The 19,809-nt window shown below is 43.7% G+C and overlaps 1 protein-coding gene across 1 annotated transcript in view; it reads left to right on the forward strand.

Annotated features, from left to right (window-relative positions):
• LOC118787847 (alpha-1,6-mannosylglycoprotein 6-beta-N-acetylglucosaminyltransferase B) overlaps positions 1-19,809 on the forward strand; it is a 101,491-nt gene that overhangs the window by 33,479 nt on the left and 48,203 nt on the right. Inside the window, exons 4-8 of the mRNA XM_036543568.1 lie at positions 6,205-6,314; positions 8,650-8,726; positions 9,070-9,237; positions 10,206-10,370; positions 16,642-16,811. Of these exons, the coding sequence (XP_036399461.1) occupies positions 6,205-6,314; positions 8,650-8,726; positions 9,070-9,237; positions 10,206-10,370; positions 16,642-16,811 (690 nt within the window). The remainder of the gene's footprint in view (positions 1-6,204; positions 6,315-8,649; positions 8,727-9,069; positions 9,238-10,205; positions 10,371-16,641; positions 16,812-19,809) is intronic.

The following is a 19,809-nucleotide window of genomic DNA, read 5'->3' on the forward strand; positions in this document are numbered from 1 at the left end:
TCTCGGCAATGGCAAATTGTCATCAATTAAAAAAAATGATGAAGTTAAAAAAAACTAACAACACTGATACACTGCACCCAAGCTATCCTCACTCCACATTGTGACAGCCAAGCTATTAGCGCCTTGTTTTCATATGCGTTTTTGCATGAAGCAGTATGGTAGTCACGTAGCTCGGGCTGTCAGCAATGCTCGCGGGAGAAGGAACTACAGTAGCTCTCGCAGGAGACACAGACATTGGATACTCTTTAATAGGATGCATGCATTCTTCCTTTTAATGTTTTGCTTCTGGTAGAGCTTGAGAAAAATCATAGTTATGTTTGAGAAAACTTAAACCATGTACAAACAATATTTTCGTGTAGATGAAAGGCAAAAATGTGTTGAATTTTCGAGAAACAAAAGCATATGTGGCATAAACACAGCTGTCTTGAGTGTGAAAACAAAATTTGCTCAGAGATGCTACACATACAGTATGTTGAAAGTAGAAAGCCTGTCTCAGGTATAATGTGTATCTCCCTATATAGTAGTGCGTCTTTGATGTTACGATATCTCTAATAAAATCTTATTCATGGTAACTAACCAATTTGTTTCTGCAACCAATACAACCTTGTACTATGCTCCCACATGCATTTTCACACCAAAATGAAAAGAATTAAATCAATTTCATTACTTGAAAATTTTGAGCTGTGATCCTCTGAAATTGCTCGAGTGAATGTTGAGCTTGTTTACAGATATGCTTTCAGTTCCTCCTTATTTTCCAACGCAATATTACCCAGTATGAGAAAATCCATTTGCAGAATGTTGTTACAGAAGGCACCTTACGCAACTGGGCTGTTTGGGCTCAACTCTCATGGGCTTTTTAGCACGGACTTTGTTCTCTCTTGTTCAATTTAAATGTATTTCTGTTTCTTAGAACTATATTAATAATAATAATCATCATCTTCATCATCATAATAACAAGAAGCATCATCATTGTAATCACAATAATCATAACACTCACGTTAGTGCACTAATATCATGGCCTGTATTTACAGCTTTTTTCCCTTATTTTGAGACGAATAAGTGATTGTGGGCACAGATGCTAATAGTAGGGTGGGAGGAGGACTACCTGCTGTTTGTGCCTTGAGCTTGCCCTGGCGTGTCCGATAAAAAGCTATGGCAGTGGGAGACAGCCTCCTGACGTGGCTGCCTGATGGCTGACTATGCCTCCAGCAGTGGCAGACCATGAGCAAGAAATAGAGGAGGACGGGAACTTGTGATAGTATTTTTGTGAATAGCAAAATTGAAAATGTCAGTAGATTCACCCACATCACCTACCACAACATCCGATGGCTATCTTTACTAGTGTTGTGTTGTGTTGTGTCTCAATGTGATAGCATTGCCGTTCTGAACTTCACATGAAATCATTTTAATTACATCAAAGACGATGGTTACATTAAATTATTCAAATTTTAACAAAGAGAATTGGCGATTGGTGACTCAAAAACTTTTCTTTATGTACTTATTATTAAGAGCTCAAACGTAATGATACCACAGTAGCCCTCTCATGTGTGGTGTATGTAGTTGGGTATAGATATTCAGTTGGGAGATTATTTTCAAAGCCTTGAAATGTTTTAATTACATTTTCGTCAACCATTTTTTCTTAGAACCCTTTACGATTTAATAGCGTTCTGTTATTAATCTCGTTCAGCATTCCTGTCAGATTGTTTATTGTGGCATTATCAGCTTTTTTCCCATGGTTCCCTTCAGAGACAGATTTTGAAAAATGTAATTGTATGACTCAAATAGCTTTGTTTAATGTAAAATAGAATTACACTTTGGGACATTTTTTTAATGCAAAATATGTAACATTTGTGTACATGACAGTTTTTGACAAAATTAAGTAGAAATGGAATCAGCTACTGAGACAAAAGAAAGCTTCATAATACCAAAAGAGGAGGTACAGGACAATTATAAGTTTAAAGGATTTTTTTTTGTTCATGGGCTACCACTGGTCCTCAGTGGTACTCATTCTTTGTTGACTTTAATTGCCCTTTAATTGCATTTAAAGACTCTCCAGAGACTCTCCAGAGAAATAAAGGCCAAACAGCAAACTACTTGTGAGCAACACATCATATTTAAAAACACACAATATTTAAAATTTAAAATATATTAATAGAAAGCAGAAATGTATTGCAATATACCAAAACTTTTGTATAATTTACATAATAATTTACATATTTTCAATATACTGAATGAGCTATAAAAAGCTCATTCTGTGAAATACATTTTCAATATATTATAGTATTGTATGGTTTATGATTTATACAGTAACCGCTGTGGCCTGCAGAAATGAGGCATAAACAGCAGGTGAAAGAAATTTCTGTTTTATTTGTCCATGCGAGCCATGTAACACCATGTGTGGTGAACTTGGCATGATTGATGGTGAAATCAATTATGATTTGAAGCACGTGTTAACTGAAACATGTGTCTTGCAGTGTTCTCCTCCAATTACAATTACCGTCTTAGGGGTCAGTGCAATTACAACGGCACTTAGCGGCACCTTAAACGAGTCCTGGGAATTATCTCCCCGGGAAGCGGGAGATGGGGGTGCTCCTTGGCATCGGCTGGAGGCGGATGGACTGGGAGTCCGTGAGAGGCATGTCTCCGAGACGCGTCTCCCGCTGATGCTGCAGCGTTGCCCCCCGGAACAGCCCAGTTTGTTTTCCTCGCAAGCTGGAGAGCAGGTGCGGGATGCTGAGCCGCCGAATCGCAGGGCCTCGACGGTTCAGCCAAGGTTACGCCAAGTACAGCCGGTCTGGGCAGACGACCAGAACAGAGCCGCCGCATCCTGCCTCCAGTTAATGTTTCCCTTAGTGGGGAGAGTAAGTTTACAACGCCACCGCCACAGGGGCAAAATGACATCTCTCTTTGGCCCAGTGGCTCAGTGATTTCGTTTTTTTTTTTTCTTCCAATAACTCACTGCTCCTTTTTACCGTTGGTTCCTACTTATAAGGTATACATGGAGCAGTAACATGGATGATGGGAAGAGTGTGTGTGTGTGTGTGTGTGTGTGTGTGTGTTGGGGTGACGGTCGGGGGTGGAGGAGAGTATCAGCTGGCCATGCTTATACTCCCTGACAGTGCCTGGGCTGCACCGAGGAATGAGCCCATGCCTGTGACTCTCATTGCGTCTGACATAGTTGCTTGTAAGTGGGAATGGGATTTGATGTCTGAAGTCTTTGTCCGTGATTTGCCCGTAGGGCAGGCGGTGTTAAAGGATGATGAGTTTGGAGAGAGCTTCGGCTTTATTGAATCTCTCCCCCCCCCCCCCCCCTCCTGTGGACCATGCAGCCAGACGTGGAGAAAGTGTGCTGCCTGGGGCTGCTAACACAAAAAAAAAAAACATTAACGGTCTTTACATTCTCGCTGCGTTTGGACACAGAAAAGCGCTAATAACAAATAATGACTTATCAAGGCTGGGAAGGCACACTAAATAGCTCGTGGAGCATGTTTACAAATTTCGCATTGTTTTGGGATTTACAGTTATGTGATAATGTGGACAAAAGAAGGCTGTGAGGGTAACCTCATGCCTCACACGCATTTACAGCTGCGAAATGGAAGTGCACTGCATTTATTCATGTCTATTTTAGCACATTGCAATAAATGTTTTAGGTTGCTTACTAAAAGATTGCACGAATTCTCGGATTTCCGATTAAATGAGTAGATAAACTGTTGCTGGAATTGCTGATGTGTTCAAGAAGGTGAAACAACAGAGCGTACTTTTTGGTCTCCTAAGCAACACACTCTCCTCTCTCTTTATATTTGTTCTAAGGTACTGAAGAAACAGCAGACAAATCACTTAAAACTATATGTGACCAACTCACCGCAAGGTCAAGGTGTGTAGCAAGGAGGGAACAATAAATAGCCTGAACAAGATGTGAATATTCTGTTAAATTGATTGTAAATAAATAGTGGCAAAGGCAAGATTAAAGCACTGGTACCGCAGGCTTCTGAACAATGCAGGCATGCCTGTACGAATCTGAAACATAAGTGCCTGTCTGTAGGAAGTGTATAAAAGGCTTGCATTGAACGCACACCTCCTTTCCTATTTTCCTCTCTGCCAGTTGTTAGATATGCTTTTTTTCTTCTATTCAGCTGCAGTGAAATGGAAGGTGGAGAAACAATGTGATATGTAAATTTCCTGTGTTGAACAAACACACTCTCTCTCTCGCTTTTCCTATCTTGCTCTCCCTCTCTGTCTCCATCTCTCCCTCTTTCTCTCTCTCTGTATATATCTGCCACTCTCCTTCTCTCTCCTTCTTCCCCTCTCTCGTTCTCATTCTCTCCATCTCTCTCTCTTTGTCCCTCTCTCTCTGCGGGTGATGTCTTTTGGTGACAAGCTGGGGGAGAGAGGGGAGTGTTAAGGAGGTGACAGGAGTCAGGGGAAAGGTGCAGAGGGTAAATCCAACAGTAAGCAGAGAGACCAGGGGACTCCCCTGAGAGCACGCAAGCTGACAGCTGGCATTTAGGAAGGTCATTGCAACGACTAAAGGGGAATATCTTGAATACCTATTTAAGGAGTGTTAGCAGCAGCTTTGTTGTTCAAGTTTCTCATTCACCAGAGGACATTTAATCCTCCTCGTTTCAAAATAGTTTTATATTTGTCAAGGAATGAGATTGTGGAATTTGTGCTAGCTTGAGGGCTTAAAATTTCACTGTTGGCTGCTAATGGCAGACACCAGAGGTTTTGTCTGAAGGGTATGCAACTATCTTTAGTACTGCCATATCTTAACTGTCACTGAAAGTGATGGATTTGGATCCATCAGCAGGAGACAAGCGTGTGATCTGCTTGAGATGACAGAGTGATTGTCCTTGTCATTCACTGGGGCACGTCCAGGTTTTATTGTGCTCGGAGTACAAAGGCAGCTTGTAAGGCTTTGGCTCTGGGAACCTTAGTGGTGCGCGATAACTGTAAGCGGGCGGGTTTTGTTAGCCTGTCGATTCTCAGTTGTAAAGCAGTACATCTGGGAAAGGTCCTTTTACAACGGAGCCGTACATTATGGTCCCGCAGTCCAGCAGTAACCCTGCAGTGCTGTGCACTCATGCGGGTATTGCTTTACAATGGGAGCCTTGAAGTACCATGATGTTGCACTTGAGGAACAGATTGCAAGAGCCCTGCTAGAAATAATAAAATAAATACAGTGGTAATAAAAACAATAACTTTTTCAGCACGGACTGTAAGTTGTATATGACACAGCTTGAGATCCATTATTGGATTCAGAGTACTTTGCTAACCCTGCCCCTATCATAGTAGGTGGTCTGTAGACAAACACTGGTCCACTCTGCGTTTTACCCATGCCAGGAGGCCCTCTCACTGCCTGATTGCTCTTGACATGTGGTTGATGCAGGAAGATTGCGGTCCATTCACTCCTTGGTTGCCCACAGAGCTGGCACTGCTGCCCATGCCGAGGAATGGTGTTTGTCTGCACTGGCTAATCTACTTGTAGTTGGTGCTAATCCAGTTCTGGTGCGCTAACCCAATTCTGGTCCGCCCCCGCATGGTAGAGTCACCTCTGTCCCCCCCCCCTCTCTACCCCTCCTGCAGCTCACTCTGCGCAGTTTGGAGGTATGAGTAATTCCACTCAGGGCTGTTTTTCTGTTGCGTCGAGTTTCACGCTTGCCTTGCAACACCACTTCCAAGCCATTCCCTCTTAGTTCTGTAATAAAACACTTTTGCTAACAACCCCAGTCCTCTCAGCTCCATATCTCTCTGGGACCAGCCGCAATGTGCTGAGTAACTTTTTCATCCCAACGAGTAAATTGTATCAGTGGTATAAAGCTTTTCTATTTCACGCTCCAACCAAGTGCCACACAATTAGCATTTCTCCTGCTAGTTAAAGCTATTCCATCTTTGGAGGGGGAAAAAAAAAGTTTAATAAGAAGAAGCTTGTTTTTCAACATTGCTCTCATTAATGGTGTTGAAGCATTCAGGGTTTTTTTTTTTTTGCTTAGATTACAGAAGAACATTTCCTCCCCGAAAGTAATTTCACTGTTACAGTAGTTAATTCTCCGAACTCTTGCTTGTACTCAAAGCACAGGACCTTGAATCAGTGTTGTCAGTGGAACTCCGGAGGTGATTGTGTGAATGTGTGGAGGAGAAGGGAGCTGGGGAAGGCGCCCGAGTTTGGGCAGGTGATTTTCAGCCCCTGCGTCTCTGTGTTCGCAGGTTCCAGCCGGCGGGGCTGGTGGAGCGGATCCAGGCCATCGCCCAGAACGTTTCCAACATGGCGGTGCGTGTGGAGCAGATCCTGCAGCACAGTATGGCAGCCGGCAGAGGTAGAGTACATCACACTGCTCTGTACTCGCACCCCAGGACCCTCCTGATGGAAAACAGCACAGGAAGGCATTCAGATGACCCCAGCCCGTCTCAGTATCTCAGTATCTGCTTTAACAAATGCAACCAACTTTTAAACTCGGCAATGCCATAGATTCGGGCTGGTTTTGTTATGTGCATTCATCACCCGATGCATCAGGAATTCAAGTGTCACACCACAAGCACTGTGCCCTGTTAATTTAATCAGACTGTGTTGCCATTAGACTTACCCCTGGATTAACTGAACATTTGACTTTAACTTTGACTAACAAATGTGTGTCACTGTTTTCCATGCAATGCATATTTTTCTCATTAATTTTACTGATCACTGAACTGTGTATGTCAAGAAAAGAGAAGTCAAAGTTAAAGGCAAAGGAGAATTGAATGCAGGCTTGAGTCCAGCCTAAGTCCACCATTGCTGTGCTGCTATTGTTGATTATTTCTTTAGGTCTGAGTGTGGCTTTATCTGGCCTTGCCCATATAGGGTTTGTACAGCTGAATCTGGCAAAATATGATGGGGAATTCAAGCGAAATTAAGCAAGCATGAAAATTTCATTTCATTTCAGATGGACAATGAAATCCCCAATTACCTCCTTCTTGCTGGTCATATTGAATGTTGACCCTCTTTGTGTATGCCTTTGTTTTCCATTACTTTTGCCTTAGCAAGCTTCATAACATAACAGATATATCAAAAATGAGAATTTATGTTATGTATCAAGGAGATGCAACTCCCACTTATCCTCCTTAATGAAATGTTGTATATTATGTGCTGATGGATTTTTTTATACTTAATGTTTTAATACTTAATATATTATGTTATATTAGTATTGCAGTGCCAAGAAGATTACTGTTTTACTAATTTGTTGAATATGTAATTATATTTACAGCTGCAAGAAGCCCATTTTACCCATTATTTACACACAAACCCCAAGTTGAAATTTAGATTTTTTTTTGTATGTTTGTAAGAACAGAAAACAAGGGCTGTTAGAGCAGATGACGAATAAAGCTTGCAATAAAGCATAATGCATTTTATAGGAGCTGCTGAATACAAGGGACTGATATGCAGTATTAATGTTGGGCCGTACCGCTGTAAAAGCAAATTGTTGTGCAAAATTACCATGGTGCACCAGCGCACAGGAGGCAGAGTGGATTTAGCCGTCTTTCTAATTTCGTTTACAGTACATTTCATCGCTTTCAAAGTCGTGGCGCGTGTCTCTGGTGCCCGCGCTGTGTTTTTAATCAAATCAGAAATAATTCTTTGGATTGCAAAACTGTTGCAGCAGCATTTGCTTCCAGACATGCAGAAATGTCAAGGGAGCCTGAGCTTTAGTCTGTCTATCCCACTAAGTAATTATTAGCCCTAATATATAAAGAAACGAATGTTCCTTTTCATGTGTGCTGAGAAATAATGCATGGAGGATGATATTCTGCAATCACAGATGAATTGAAAAGATCCTGGTGGATTCTGTGAATTGTCGATGTCTTGTTTTCATGTGCGGCTGGACGTGCACCGATTGCGGGCCTGCCGGCATTTCATCTCCTCGCTGCGGTTCATCTCGTTAGCCGCAACGTGTTTCGGCGTCGCTGCCGTCATTACTGCGATTAAACGGAATGCGCTTTTTGTCTGTGATCACTCTTACTTGAGCTCAGCAGCCCCTGGGATTAAAAAGCGCCACCCGTCCTTTAATTAGGCAAATTGAGGCTGCCGAAGAGGAGTTTTAATCTTGCAGGAGCGCCGTCATCAATCTCTTGTTCTTCCTGTTAAACAAATGCAGCAGGCAGCCCTGTACCTCTATAGAGACGGTTAGCTAACCCAATGGCGCAATTAATGCAATGATTTACATCTCAATGAACAGGAACATCGTACTCCGCCCAAGTCCAAGTGGTGTAGGGCAGCGGTGGGGGGAATACGTCACCCTGCCCTAAGTGTGCACAGTGCACTGTCATGGTCCCGTTTCTGACCTAAAGTGATCCCTAACAGGGTAGGAGCACCAGTCTTCATATTGTGGACTGTTTGTGAGTAAGATAGTGATTTAGTTGGATAGTTAGTTCATCTGTTCAATACGCTGCGCCTAGTCCATGGCCTATCTGATATATTTCTTTTTCAGATTACCAAATGCTTTTTACCTAACACTTTTTAGGAGACATGGATCTCACAGACACGTCAACATAGCAAGCCAGGCACTGAAAAGAACATGAGAGAAGTGTTAATGCAGACACACTAGTGTGTGTGCACTAATAGTATGTTGCTTTCCCCCTTTAAATATGTATACCTTACTGTGGCTTGTGTTTTTTCAGCAGTCAGAGATGGATCATCAGGCCAGTGTGAGGTCCCCAAGGATCCCCGTTACCCAGACTGCCCCAGCAAAGTGGATGTGAGTCTTCAGTTTACATGTGTTTGTTTACTATAGGATGTTCTGTTTTAGACCACGCCCCATCAAGAATGTTTACAACAAGCCAGCGAATCAGAGCACATGTAGCTTCAACAATGGTGTAGACAGAATTTTGTAGAATACACCAAGCTGACTATATCTGGTCCATGTATTAAGAATCTGTGGTGATGGTGCCCCATTTTAGATCAACAAATTCATCAAACAGATTGATGACATCACTGAAAATGTCTGCTATGATCTATTAAATCTTGCTGTAACGTTTGACGTCAGCACAGTTTTATTTGTGCATGAGCGCCCTGACTATTGTTTCCTTGAATCCTTTTAGTGGATGCGAGCACGCTGGACCTCTGACCCCTGTTATGCTTTCTATGGCGTGGACGGCTCGGATTGCTCCTTCCTTATCTACCTGAGCGAGGTGGAGTGGTTCTGCCCTCCTCAGACCTGGAGGAACCACACCAAGCCCCCTACCCCCAAGACCACGGGCAAGAGACAGGCAAGTCTGTTGTTGAGCATGATGGAAAGTGAAGGTGCATCGTAAAAAACAGCCTGAGGACATCATTGTGTTGTCATTTTAAGCTCTAAAATGTACATTTAGCATTAATTACATCAGTAGCGGAAGCTTTGTATTAGAAAATGCTAGGATAGACATACAGCTGCACTCCACTTGACCTGGTATACTTCATCTAATTGTTTTTCTGCAGTACATTTCAGAACCTGTTTAACTGCTAGTTCCCCTCCTGGCACTCGGAGCTCTTTGCATAAGGCACCGATGCTTACTAATTCTACTTCGGCTTCTAATTTCTTGTGCAGCCGAATCTCTGATTCTATTTACAGAAAAGTATTCACTAATGTTAACCATGTTATTCTCGCCAGGTGCGCTCTGGTTATAATGGTATTCATCACATCACCTCAGTTATTTTCCAATCCAATGCCTACCTTGTAAAAAGAGGACACTGCAAATTAACATGTCTGTGTGTGTGCTTGCGAGCGAGTGTGTTTGTGTACGTCTCCCTAGCAGTTCTGTAACACAGTTGATTAATGCTTGGCATGCTTCCCAATGTAATAGTGTGATCCACATATTTAAGAGGCTGGAATCGTTTTTTAGAGGAATCAGCCAACTGTGTAGAACCAAGGAGTAATGATAGAAAAATCCCTGGGTAGTCTGGCTGAGCTCTCTGCCTCCTGGTTGACCTGATTACGGAACTATTAATTTGTGTGCTTATGCAAACTGTTTGTGTCCCGGGGGCCTCTGCAGGCATGGCAGGTGACATGTACTCCGCTGGTGTGTTCCTGTAGACTCTGCATGACTCCGCCAGAGACCCTCAGAGCAAAGCCTGCTGAGCTCTTCCCTGGGCTTTTTTTCTGCAGTGCATTGAAATCCATGCATCTCCTCTGTGTCCTGTTTAGTGTGCTCTGTGACCCCGGCCTCCTGAGCCTCTCCTTTGACCTGCTCTTCCACAGGCGGCCTTCCGCACGGACATCAGCTCCCTGCTGGAGCAGGTGGGCACGGGCAAGGAGTCCCTGAGCTTCATGAAGAGGCGCATCCGCAGGCTGGCCTCGCAGTGGGGGACGGCTGCCCATCGGCTCGACCACAAGCTGCGCAGGCGCTGGCGGGATCAGAAGAAGGTGAGCGCCGCGCTTCGATCCTCGCGGGCCCCGAGAGGGCGCTGCTCGGCGGGAATGACGAGGGCGTGACCCAGCGGCAATGCCAAGGATGTCGGTTCCCTGAATTCTCTCCTCCGTGTGTTGCTGCCGACTTCCCCAAACTAAGGAAGCCACCCCTGGTTTCTGTAACTGTCTGTCACCTTAAAAAATGTTGAATTTTGAAGTTTTCTTTGCTTTGAAACAGATGTTTGTTTTCGTTTGCGTGCATCTGTTCAGAACTGTGTGTAATCCTTAATTAGGGAAAGGCACAAGGCAGGTAATATTTGCCGAAAAGCATCGGCATTGGCCGTGTGGAAACAAGGGCTGGTGCAATTACGCAGTGGGACAGCAGCTGATAGCGGACTGTGTAATTCCTGCCTGTCACTTTGAAATACGTCGTCTGAGTGACATTTTTCCAGATTAACTGTTACAGCCTCTTTGTGTGAGCGTCATTGTTGTAAATGGCAGAAATGAGTGGGCCTGAGAGGGATGAACCACCACCAGGTACGGCTGGCCTGAGATTTATGGATTTTTGCGGCAATTTTAGTGCACTGACATTTACAGGCGGCATACAGACATACCAACGTTGCTTGCACTGATTCCCATCATTCATTCCTTCATAAACCAGATTGCCTTTTATTAAGGTGCTTGTGCTGGTGCAGTGTTAGGTGTGGATTTAAAATAACGCTGAAGTCAATGCTGATCAAAAAAATTCATGCTAATTTCTGAACCTCCACTGGCACCAACTGCAAGTGTCTTTTGTTTGTTTGTTTGTTTTTTCCAAAAAGGAGGATTCACAATAAAGGCCATTTCATACACATGAACAGAATGGATGTTCTGGGCTCCACGAAGCTGTATGTCCTCATTAGGGTCCAGCATCCAGCCAGAGTCTGCCCCAGTCCCCGCTCCTCCATCTGTGACACCACTCTGTCTCCAGGTCTATCAGGGCAGAACAGTATTCTTCTCTCGGTAGATCATTAGTCTCCATCCCTGACTATGCAAGCTCGCTGCATTATTAACATGTAGAAGCGACAGAGCACACACACTGGCAGCACAGACACACACACACGCGCTGGCAGCACAAACAGACACGCACACTGGCAATGCAGATACATGCAGACCGGTAGCGTGAACATGCACATGCTGGTAGCACAGACACGCACTCTGGGAACACAGAGCACACACACACGCTGGCAGTACTAACACGTACACTGGCAGCAAAAACAGACAGGCACATTGGCAGCACAAACACACACACACTGGTAGCACAGACACGCGCTATGGCAGCACAAACACACGCACAATGACAGCACGGAGCACGCACACACTGGGAGCCCAAACACATACGCTGGCAGCACAGAGCAGACGCATTGGGCCCATTGAATGACAGTCCCAGCAACTGCACTACGGGACGGATAAATACAGGTTTTTCATTTGGCTCATTTTCAGCACTTTACTCTGTCTGCCCTCAAACCTGTTCCCCAAGAGCTGGTGCTCCAGTGTTCCTGTATCCCTCAGCATTTCACAATTAATAAATAACCTGGAGGACTAAGATAAAACCGTGCCGTCCCTGACCTGTACACATCCAAGCAGAGGAAAATAAATTGCGCTTTCAACAGAGTGTGCCCTCAGATCCTTGCTATTGGCTGTGACGCAACTTGATATTCCACACCGGTTTGAAATCCGGCTCTTGCAAACATCTGAAGTGCAGTGCTGTTTTATTGTTGGCTTATTTCTTGCCGTGCATGCGCCTCTGGATGGGGAGAAACTTGGCAATGCTTTCCACAGCATACAGGAGCATCTGTGCCCTCTTGAGGTGCAGGGACCCCATTCTTTACCTGTCAGCAGCAGCTCCCCTAACAGGAGCTGGTTCCCAGGAGAGACGGAGAGAGATGTGTCTCTGTGTTCCTATAATAGAGAAATATATTATTCTGCTTCTGCTTGTTGCCAACATGGCACGATTGTGCACCTTTCGTTCCCCTCCCTCCATGGAGGACATCAAATCCTATGTCTGAATTATTTTCTCCCTGTGGATTGTGGAGTTGGATGGAGAGAGAGCGTCTCGTAATGAAGATTATCTAGAATCTCTGTGAAAGTCTGAGGTGCCTCCTCCACATACACACACACACACAGACCTGACCCTAAGAGGCTTTAGTATTAAGTAGTTCATTTAACAGATAGTCCCTATCCTTCCTAGGAATAACAAAACTTTTTAACTTTAAAAAGTATTGCTATTACCTTCCTAAAATGAGAACATTACGTAGCTGAGATTGAGCTGAAGGTTGTCAAAACTTCTAAGGGTTTCAAAAGAAGGAAACTGCTTTGTGGGAAGTGTGTGGAAAACAGAATCAGTGACTAAAATTTCACCTTGATCTGAGAATGCCAGCCTTTTTGTGTTGAACATAAGGTTTTCCACAAATGATGAGATACTGTTGGAGAGATATTTCTTCCCCTCTGGGTTCTCTGTCTGTTGGACCGATTGCTGATTGCTAAGCACGGGCTGTCATTCCTTCATACCTGCACCAATTTTCCTGTCATTCATGTTACACAGTTAGGGCCCAGCCACTGTAGTCTCTCATCATTGCTCTTTAGCTACCTACACTATATGGACAAAAGTATTTGGCCAGACCTGTTTTTCAGGGTTTGGGCTAGGCCCCTTATCTCCAGTGAAGGGCAATCTTAATGCTTCAGCATACCAAGACATTTTGGACAATGCTATGCTTCCAACTTTGTGGCAACAGTTTGGAGAAGGCCCTTTTCTATTCCAACATGACTGTGCCCCAGTGCACAAAGCAAGGACTGTAAAGACATGGTTTGATGAGTTCGGTGTGGAAGCACTTGACTGGCCCGCACAGAGCCCTGACCTCAACCCCATCAAGCACCTTTTGGATGAACTGGAACGGAGATTGCGAGCCAGGCCTTCTCGTCTAACATCAGTGCCTGACCTCATAAATGCTCTACAGAATGAATGGGCACAAATTTCCACAGAAACACTCCAAAATCTTGTGGAAAGCCTTCCAAGAAGAGTGTGAGGTGTTATTGCTGCAAAAGGGGGACCAACTCCATATTAAAGTATATGCATTTGAATACAATGTCATTACAATGTAATGGTCAGGCATCCGAATACTTTTGTCCATATAGTGAATGTCATGAACCAAAAAAAAAAACGTCAGTGAAACAACAGTAATCAGCACAGTCCAAGAGACCTAATGGACACGTTATGTTGTGTGAATTTGAGGATGGTGAAGAGGAGAAGCCAAACGGGCAGGTTCAACAGCTCAAGATACGTTGACCGATCGCAGGGGCCCTGAATTCGGACTGCCTTGTTGAAGTTTCCTGCCGCGTCCCTCTGCTCCCAGATGAACCCGTACGGACACTGTCTCCTGCCAGCGCTACACCTGCATGCAGGACAGGAGGGGTGGGGGTGGTTGCAGGGGTGGGGGCAGAGGCCACTTCCAGGTTACGCCGTTCTCTCTCAAGACATCTGTCCCCAGCAGCTGGGGTAAGCAGAGGGACAGCAGTTTCCCCCGGCCCAGGCACACGCGCCATTAGGAGATAACAGATGCCACAGCCTCCCCTCACGCCCCGCGACCGTGCCCTCCGTGCCAGGCGGCCGGGCACTGTCTCATTCCCGGCGCTGTTAGCGGCGAGCGGAGCCGGAGCCGGTGAGCCTCCGCCCGTGACGGGCTGTCACAGATACCTCTCCGCAACGAGGGCCCCCACCTCCTGTCAGAGCTGCCAAGGCTGCCCTCACTCAGTCCGATACCCATCACACAAGATCAAGGCCCTGCAAACTGCACTTTGTGACTTGAAGGATGAATTATTACTCTACTCTTTCCCTGCACGATGTTGTGGTGTTTTTCCAAGCAGGTGAGCGGCAGATACTCTGCTCAATTGATATGCTTTGTGCTTACCACCATGTTACAGCCCAACAAACAGAGAAAATGCATTCTGACATTCTGAGAAGGTCGACAGTATTGTATTTCCATATCTGCCCCACAACACCAGTAAAAAAGCTGAATATATCAGGAACCAGGGGAAGCTGCTCTTGAAAAGCATCCATTAGTTAACTCGTGACCTTAATTTTTCATGTCTTGTTTTCTTCATGGTGGAGCTGGTGCTGAGCCCAGTATACAGTTTGATCCTTTTATCAAACTGACCTGAACGCCCTCATGCTCCTTGCTCTCCTCCTCACAGACCGTGTTGGAGTAACCTGTGCTTCATGCCATTTAACCGGCTTGTTTGTGATCTCTTTCCCCAGGGAGTTTTGGGGGTAGTGGTGAGGCTGACAGTAAGTGGTCAGTGAGGAAAAAATATGGAGGTCAAATCTTCTCATGTTGTATGTACTAGGGAAGATAGGATGTGGGGATGGGGGTGGACCCCAGTGAGAGCACTACAGAGACCTCTCTAGTATTTGAAAACCCCCCTCAGCTCTGTAAATGAAGCACTGCAGTCAAAGAAGGATTCAGACAGAGTTCTTTGATTGAACATAGGCTGCATACTGACTGTTTTTTGTCCTACTTACCCTTTTATTTCAGTCTCACTGAAGATCACACGGAAGGGTATGGGAAATTGAACTGTATTTGTTCCAGGTCCTGGTGCTGATGCTTTGAATCACTCGTAACCATCGTGCAGAGGGAGCCAAGCCCTGTTATTTTCTTTAGTCCCTTTTTCTGGGTCAGTTTTGTGCTAGATGTGGCCCTTGCCACTGCCTGCCTGCTCTGTGGACATGCAGTTGATCTATTAAGATGAAGAGATCCAAAATAATGTCCTCAAAAGACCTTCTCTCTACTCAGTTCTCAATATGTTATTTTTTATGTGTGTTTCCCCTCCCCAAAGCACGGCGTGCGCTCTTATTTCATTGCATCCTGCCCTAATCAATCAGTTCAAACCTCTACAATGAGCAAGAGCCGGCTGGAATCATGAATTGCGTAGGGTGCTTTGGTAATTTGCACTGCTGTACTTATGGAAAACAAGCTGGGTGAAACATGGTCCGAAGCCAAGTCTTTTTATAAATTCAGCTGAGCAGAATTGCCTTACAGTGCTGTGTCTCTGCCTGTGACAAGTGTTGTGGTGTAGATAAATCAAGACATGGCCTGTTCAATTCTTTTCTTGGAAGGCTTTTGATACCGTGCAAACAAGACTTTTAATTGCCGAAAATTGTGTGACTACTCTTCAGTAATGACACTCCCCTCCTGGCTTGCCTCTAACCACAGGGCTGGATAGTGCACTGCCCCTGAATTTTTCCCCCTTTGCCATCTGCCACCCATTGTAATTAAATTTATTTTATCTTTTTTTATTAGAGAGAAGTTAATAGAGCAGGTTTATTGAATCAGAAGGATGTTAATTCCGGTCCCGTTCACAAGAGTTTGACTTCAAGCCACACTCAAGTTCACGTTGCCTCCCAAAGCCGGTCTGGACCAAGTTCAGGTCTGATAACTATGCTGGGCAGAGAAGCTGAAAACTGCAGTCACTGTGTAAAAGAGGTACATTTGATAAAAGAAACATACAGTAATTTACCCCTGACAAAAACACAAAAATAGACACTTTTCTCTCCCTGTATCTGTCTATCTCTGTCAGTCTCTTTGTCTTTGTTTCCATTCTCTACAGAATTGGTGTATCACCAATTCTGTAGAGCTTTTTTTTTTTTTTTTTTTTGCAATTTAGTTTCTCATCTCCTCTGTGTCAATGATGCATCCAGTTCAGTGGATTGTGCAGAGATGTGACGATGTGTTACTCGTGTGCCAGTGGATGAGGCTGATGTGACTTTTAGCACACAATTACCCAGTGACTCAGGCATCACATACACAGAGGACAGCAGAAAGAAAGCTCCGGGAACCTAATGAGGTGCTTCCAGCTGAGCAGCAGGAAGAAGCATTTAATCACTTTAAGAAGAGTTCAGTCTTTTGGGCCTCGGCAACAGCTGGCACCCACCTCTGGAGTAATCCGACTGGTGCAAAGTTCTTGCAAGGAAAGCCCTAAAAGTCAAATTAACTGCCCAGCTGCATGAGGCTGATTATTTATCATGCTGAGAGACAGCAGCTTGCTTATGTTGAAACGCAGTGCACTGGCCCGGTTTTCATGGTGCCTGCACTACACTGAATGGCTGTTGGAAATCCACTGTTAACAAGGTGATGGTGTTTACAGAGCTCCCTTTTTAAGAAGCCCCCTGAGTAAAACTTGTGAGGTAGTTCTACCGCAGTCTGCAGGAAACCGTGTTTGATGAGTGTCTGATGGCTTTCCCCTCTTGCAGATCTTAGTCCATGTGGGCTTCCTGACGGAGGAGTCGGGGGACGTGTTCAGCCCCAAGGTTCTGAAGGGTGGGCCGCTGGGAGAGATGGTGCAGTGGGCAGACATTTTGACCGCCCTCTACGTCTTGGGACATAACCTCAAGATCTCCATCTCCGTCAAGGAACTACAAGGGTGAGGCTTTTTTTTTTTACCTTAGGTCATAACTGTGGCACATTTAACCCTTGACTGCCGTTGTTTTGACCTATTATCAGTGAGGGTTGTAACAGTCCATGTATTCGCAAAGGCATCAATTATTTATAGAAGTGCTATCAACATGCATAAGCCATCCTGTCCTGGAAAATGTGATTTATCAGTATGTGGTAAATCTTCTCCACAGGAGTGCACTCAAAATTCTCTAGGTAGAACAGTTATTATGTATTTCATGCACTCTTGGGTATCTGGAAGCCATCTGCACCAAGTGTAATGCATCCTACATCGGTGCACAGGCAAAGACACTGACACAACAGTGTCTCACCTGCTGTAGAAAACAATAGGTGCTCTTTCCATGTATTCCCTTAAAGCATGCATCGCTCTGCAGGGTCCAGTACTTTATAACACAAATAGACTGTTACTTCATGTGTCTGTTCTCCTGTGATTTGTAGTGCATCTTCAGATTTGCTATTGACTGTTTTATTATGATTATGATGATGATGATGATGATTATTATTGTTATTGTTATTGTTATTATTATCATTATATATATTGGCAAAATGACAAGCCAAGAGGCACCTGCTCTCATCAGAGTTAGCTCATTGTGCTGGTAGAATTGCTGACGTGCTGGCTTTGAGCTCATCTTTAAGGTTTTTGACATCTCCCTGATCTGTGGATCCAGCTGGCTGAAATTCTTTGTCTCTTCAATAGGTCACGGACAATTTTCCCCTCATTTCTGATTAAAATCTGTTAATCCAGTACTTTATGAAGGGTGAATTAAGGGGGCTATTCCGTCCTCCAGTAAAAATGTGAACATTTTCTCAATGGCCTGGAGCACTGGCATGGAAATCTCTCAGCTTCAGCAGTGGTAATATTGGAGGGGAGAGGGCTCAATCAATAGCTTCAGTGAACAGGAGCTTCAGTGAACAGGAGCTTCAGTGAACAGTGAAACCGAACAACACCATGTACAGACTGCAGACAATATCTGTAGCTGAGCGTTTTGTGGGAACTAGACTGATCTCATTCAAAATGTATTCGATTGACATTATAGTCTTAATAAAACTGGCCTGGGGCCACTGTAGTCACCACTCTTCCATAGCCAATTAACATAAAAATCAATTGCCTGCCCCTTCAAAGTAACAAATGAATATTGCATCAAAAGGTTTACTTTTGTGAAATCAGTCAGCATGGATCTCCGATGAGATTTGGTACATATTTTTCATTGACATAATACCTTTGTTATGAATTTATATTCTTGTTTACCTATAATGAAACATTTTTCCGTTTTGCCCAGTTCCAATAATAAAACAAAATGCAGTAAATAGGACTGATTAAGTTTGCTGCGGAGGAGTTTTTTGCAGCGTCTTCCCCAGTGTCTATTGTGCTGACTTCTTGGAGGTGCAATTCTGTACTCAACACAAGGCATTGAGTGTAGAAACATTACAGTACCAATATACATACAGTACATACATACATACAAATATATGATATCAGTCTCTATTGTGCTTGCTAACACAAAATTAAAATATGTCACAGCATGACACTCATAAGTATATAGTAATGATTGTTTCAAATTTAACATCATGCGAACTGGCATGGAAGGGCTTCTTTTGGTGTTTAACATTGAAAACAATGCCAATGACAAAGTGCTCTTTGAGCAGTTCATTTGAAAAAGAAAATGCTCTACAGCATTCTAAAGTTCATTACTGCATAGTAATCATTATAATAATGATGTGTATTGATGTGAAAATGTCTGCCAGACAAGTACTAGACTGCACATTTTAAACGAAATACTTCTCATTTAATTTATCAATATTTTCTGTGCATATTATTACTTGACAGCTCACAATGTTTAAAAACAGCTGAAAGAGTGAACAGATGAATAAAAAGATTCTACCTCTTTGATTTTTTTAGATGGCAAACAGTACTTTTAGACCTCTGATTGTCTTCTGTGTGTTCCGCACCAAACTACGTTTTTCACCATTTCAAAATGGCTCTCAATCAAATTGAATGGAATTGGCTGTGCTGCATTGACAGTTTTCCCAGTGCAATAAACAAAAAAGTGCTGAGTCGAAAATTATTTCGTAATTCAATTTTAGGTAACCACCTAAGGGTAAACCGTCTCTCGCTTTCCCATAAGGCAAAAAAGAAAAAAAAAATTACAAATGGTGCAGTTTGGGCAGCTAAAGGTGGTAGTTACAGTATTTTATACCTTTTTTTTTTTTTTTTTTGCTACTTTTTGAGAGTCGAAGAGAAGAGGCAGCTTTTCTGCTTGCAGAGATTCACTGTTGCGGAGCTTTGCAGAAAGAGGAGCCAATCAGCTGTGATGTTTATACTGTTAGCGATGCCAAGAATACGGCTCAAAAACATTGTTCTGAACAGAGGGGTCAGAGGCCATGTGAACCTCAGTTTACTGGCTAACACAGCAGTGTTTGTGTGGGCGGTTTTCAGCTCTACCTCTGCCTTCCTATCCCCACACATGGAAAGGACCTCATCTTTGATTGCTCCTGGGAGTATTTCTTGTTTGGTTTGGCAACCTTCTGTTTTGTCCATGAATACTAATTGGATATTACTTCTTTGTGTTTGCAAACAGTCCACGGTGTTTAGGGAGGGTCTTTTGGTTTTTTTGTTCTACTGTTAGAACAAATGCGTATTTTACTTTCTTTGACACAAGTTATGTATTAGTCTATTGATTAATATGGCATTTAAAGGGTTGTATAATTTTCTGTCATCTTTCCTGCTTTAAGGGCATTGTTTGTGTTTTATTCATTGCCCTAAAAGCTTCTAGAAGGAAGGAAGTGCCTTTACATCTTGTGGTAGAACTGCAGTGTTAAATAAGTATTGGTAATTTTTTAATTAAGATATTTTTGTCTGTTCTCATACAACTACATAGCATCAGAAGTTTTGCCTTATAGATGGAGAAGGAACTCGGTCCTGAAGGACATGAAACCACCCTGCCAGTGAAATAGTGACAGAAAGT

The sequence above is a fragment of the Megalops cyprinoides genome, chromosome 1 (assembly GCF_013368585.1).
Source record: "Megalops cyprinoides isolate fMegCyp1 chromosome 1, fMegCyp1.pri, whole genome shotgun sequence".
NCBI classification, from domain to species: Eukaryota; Metazoa; Chordata; class Actinopteri; order Elopiformes; family Megalopidae; genus Megalops; species Megalops cyprinoides.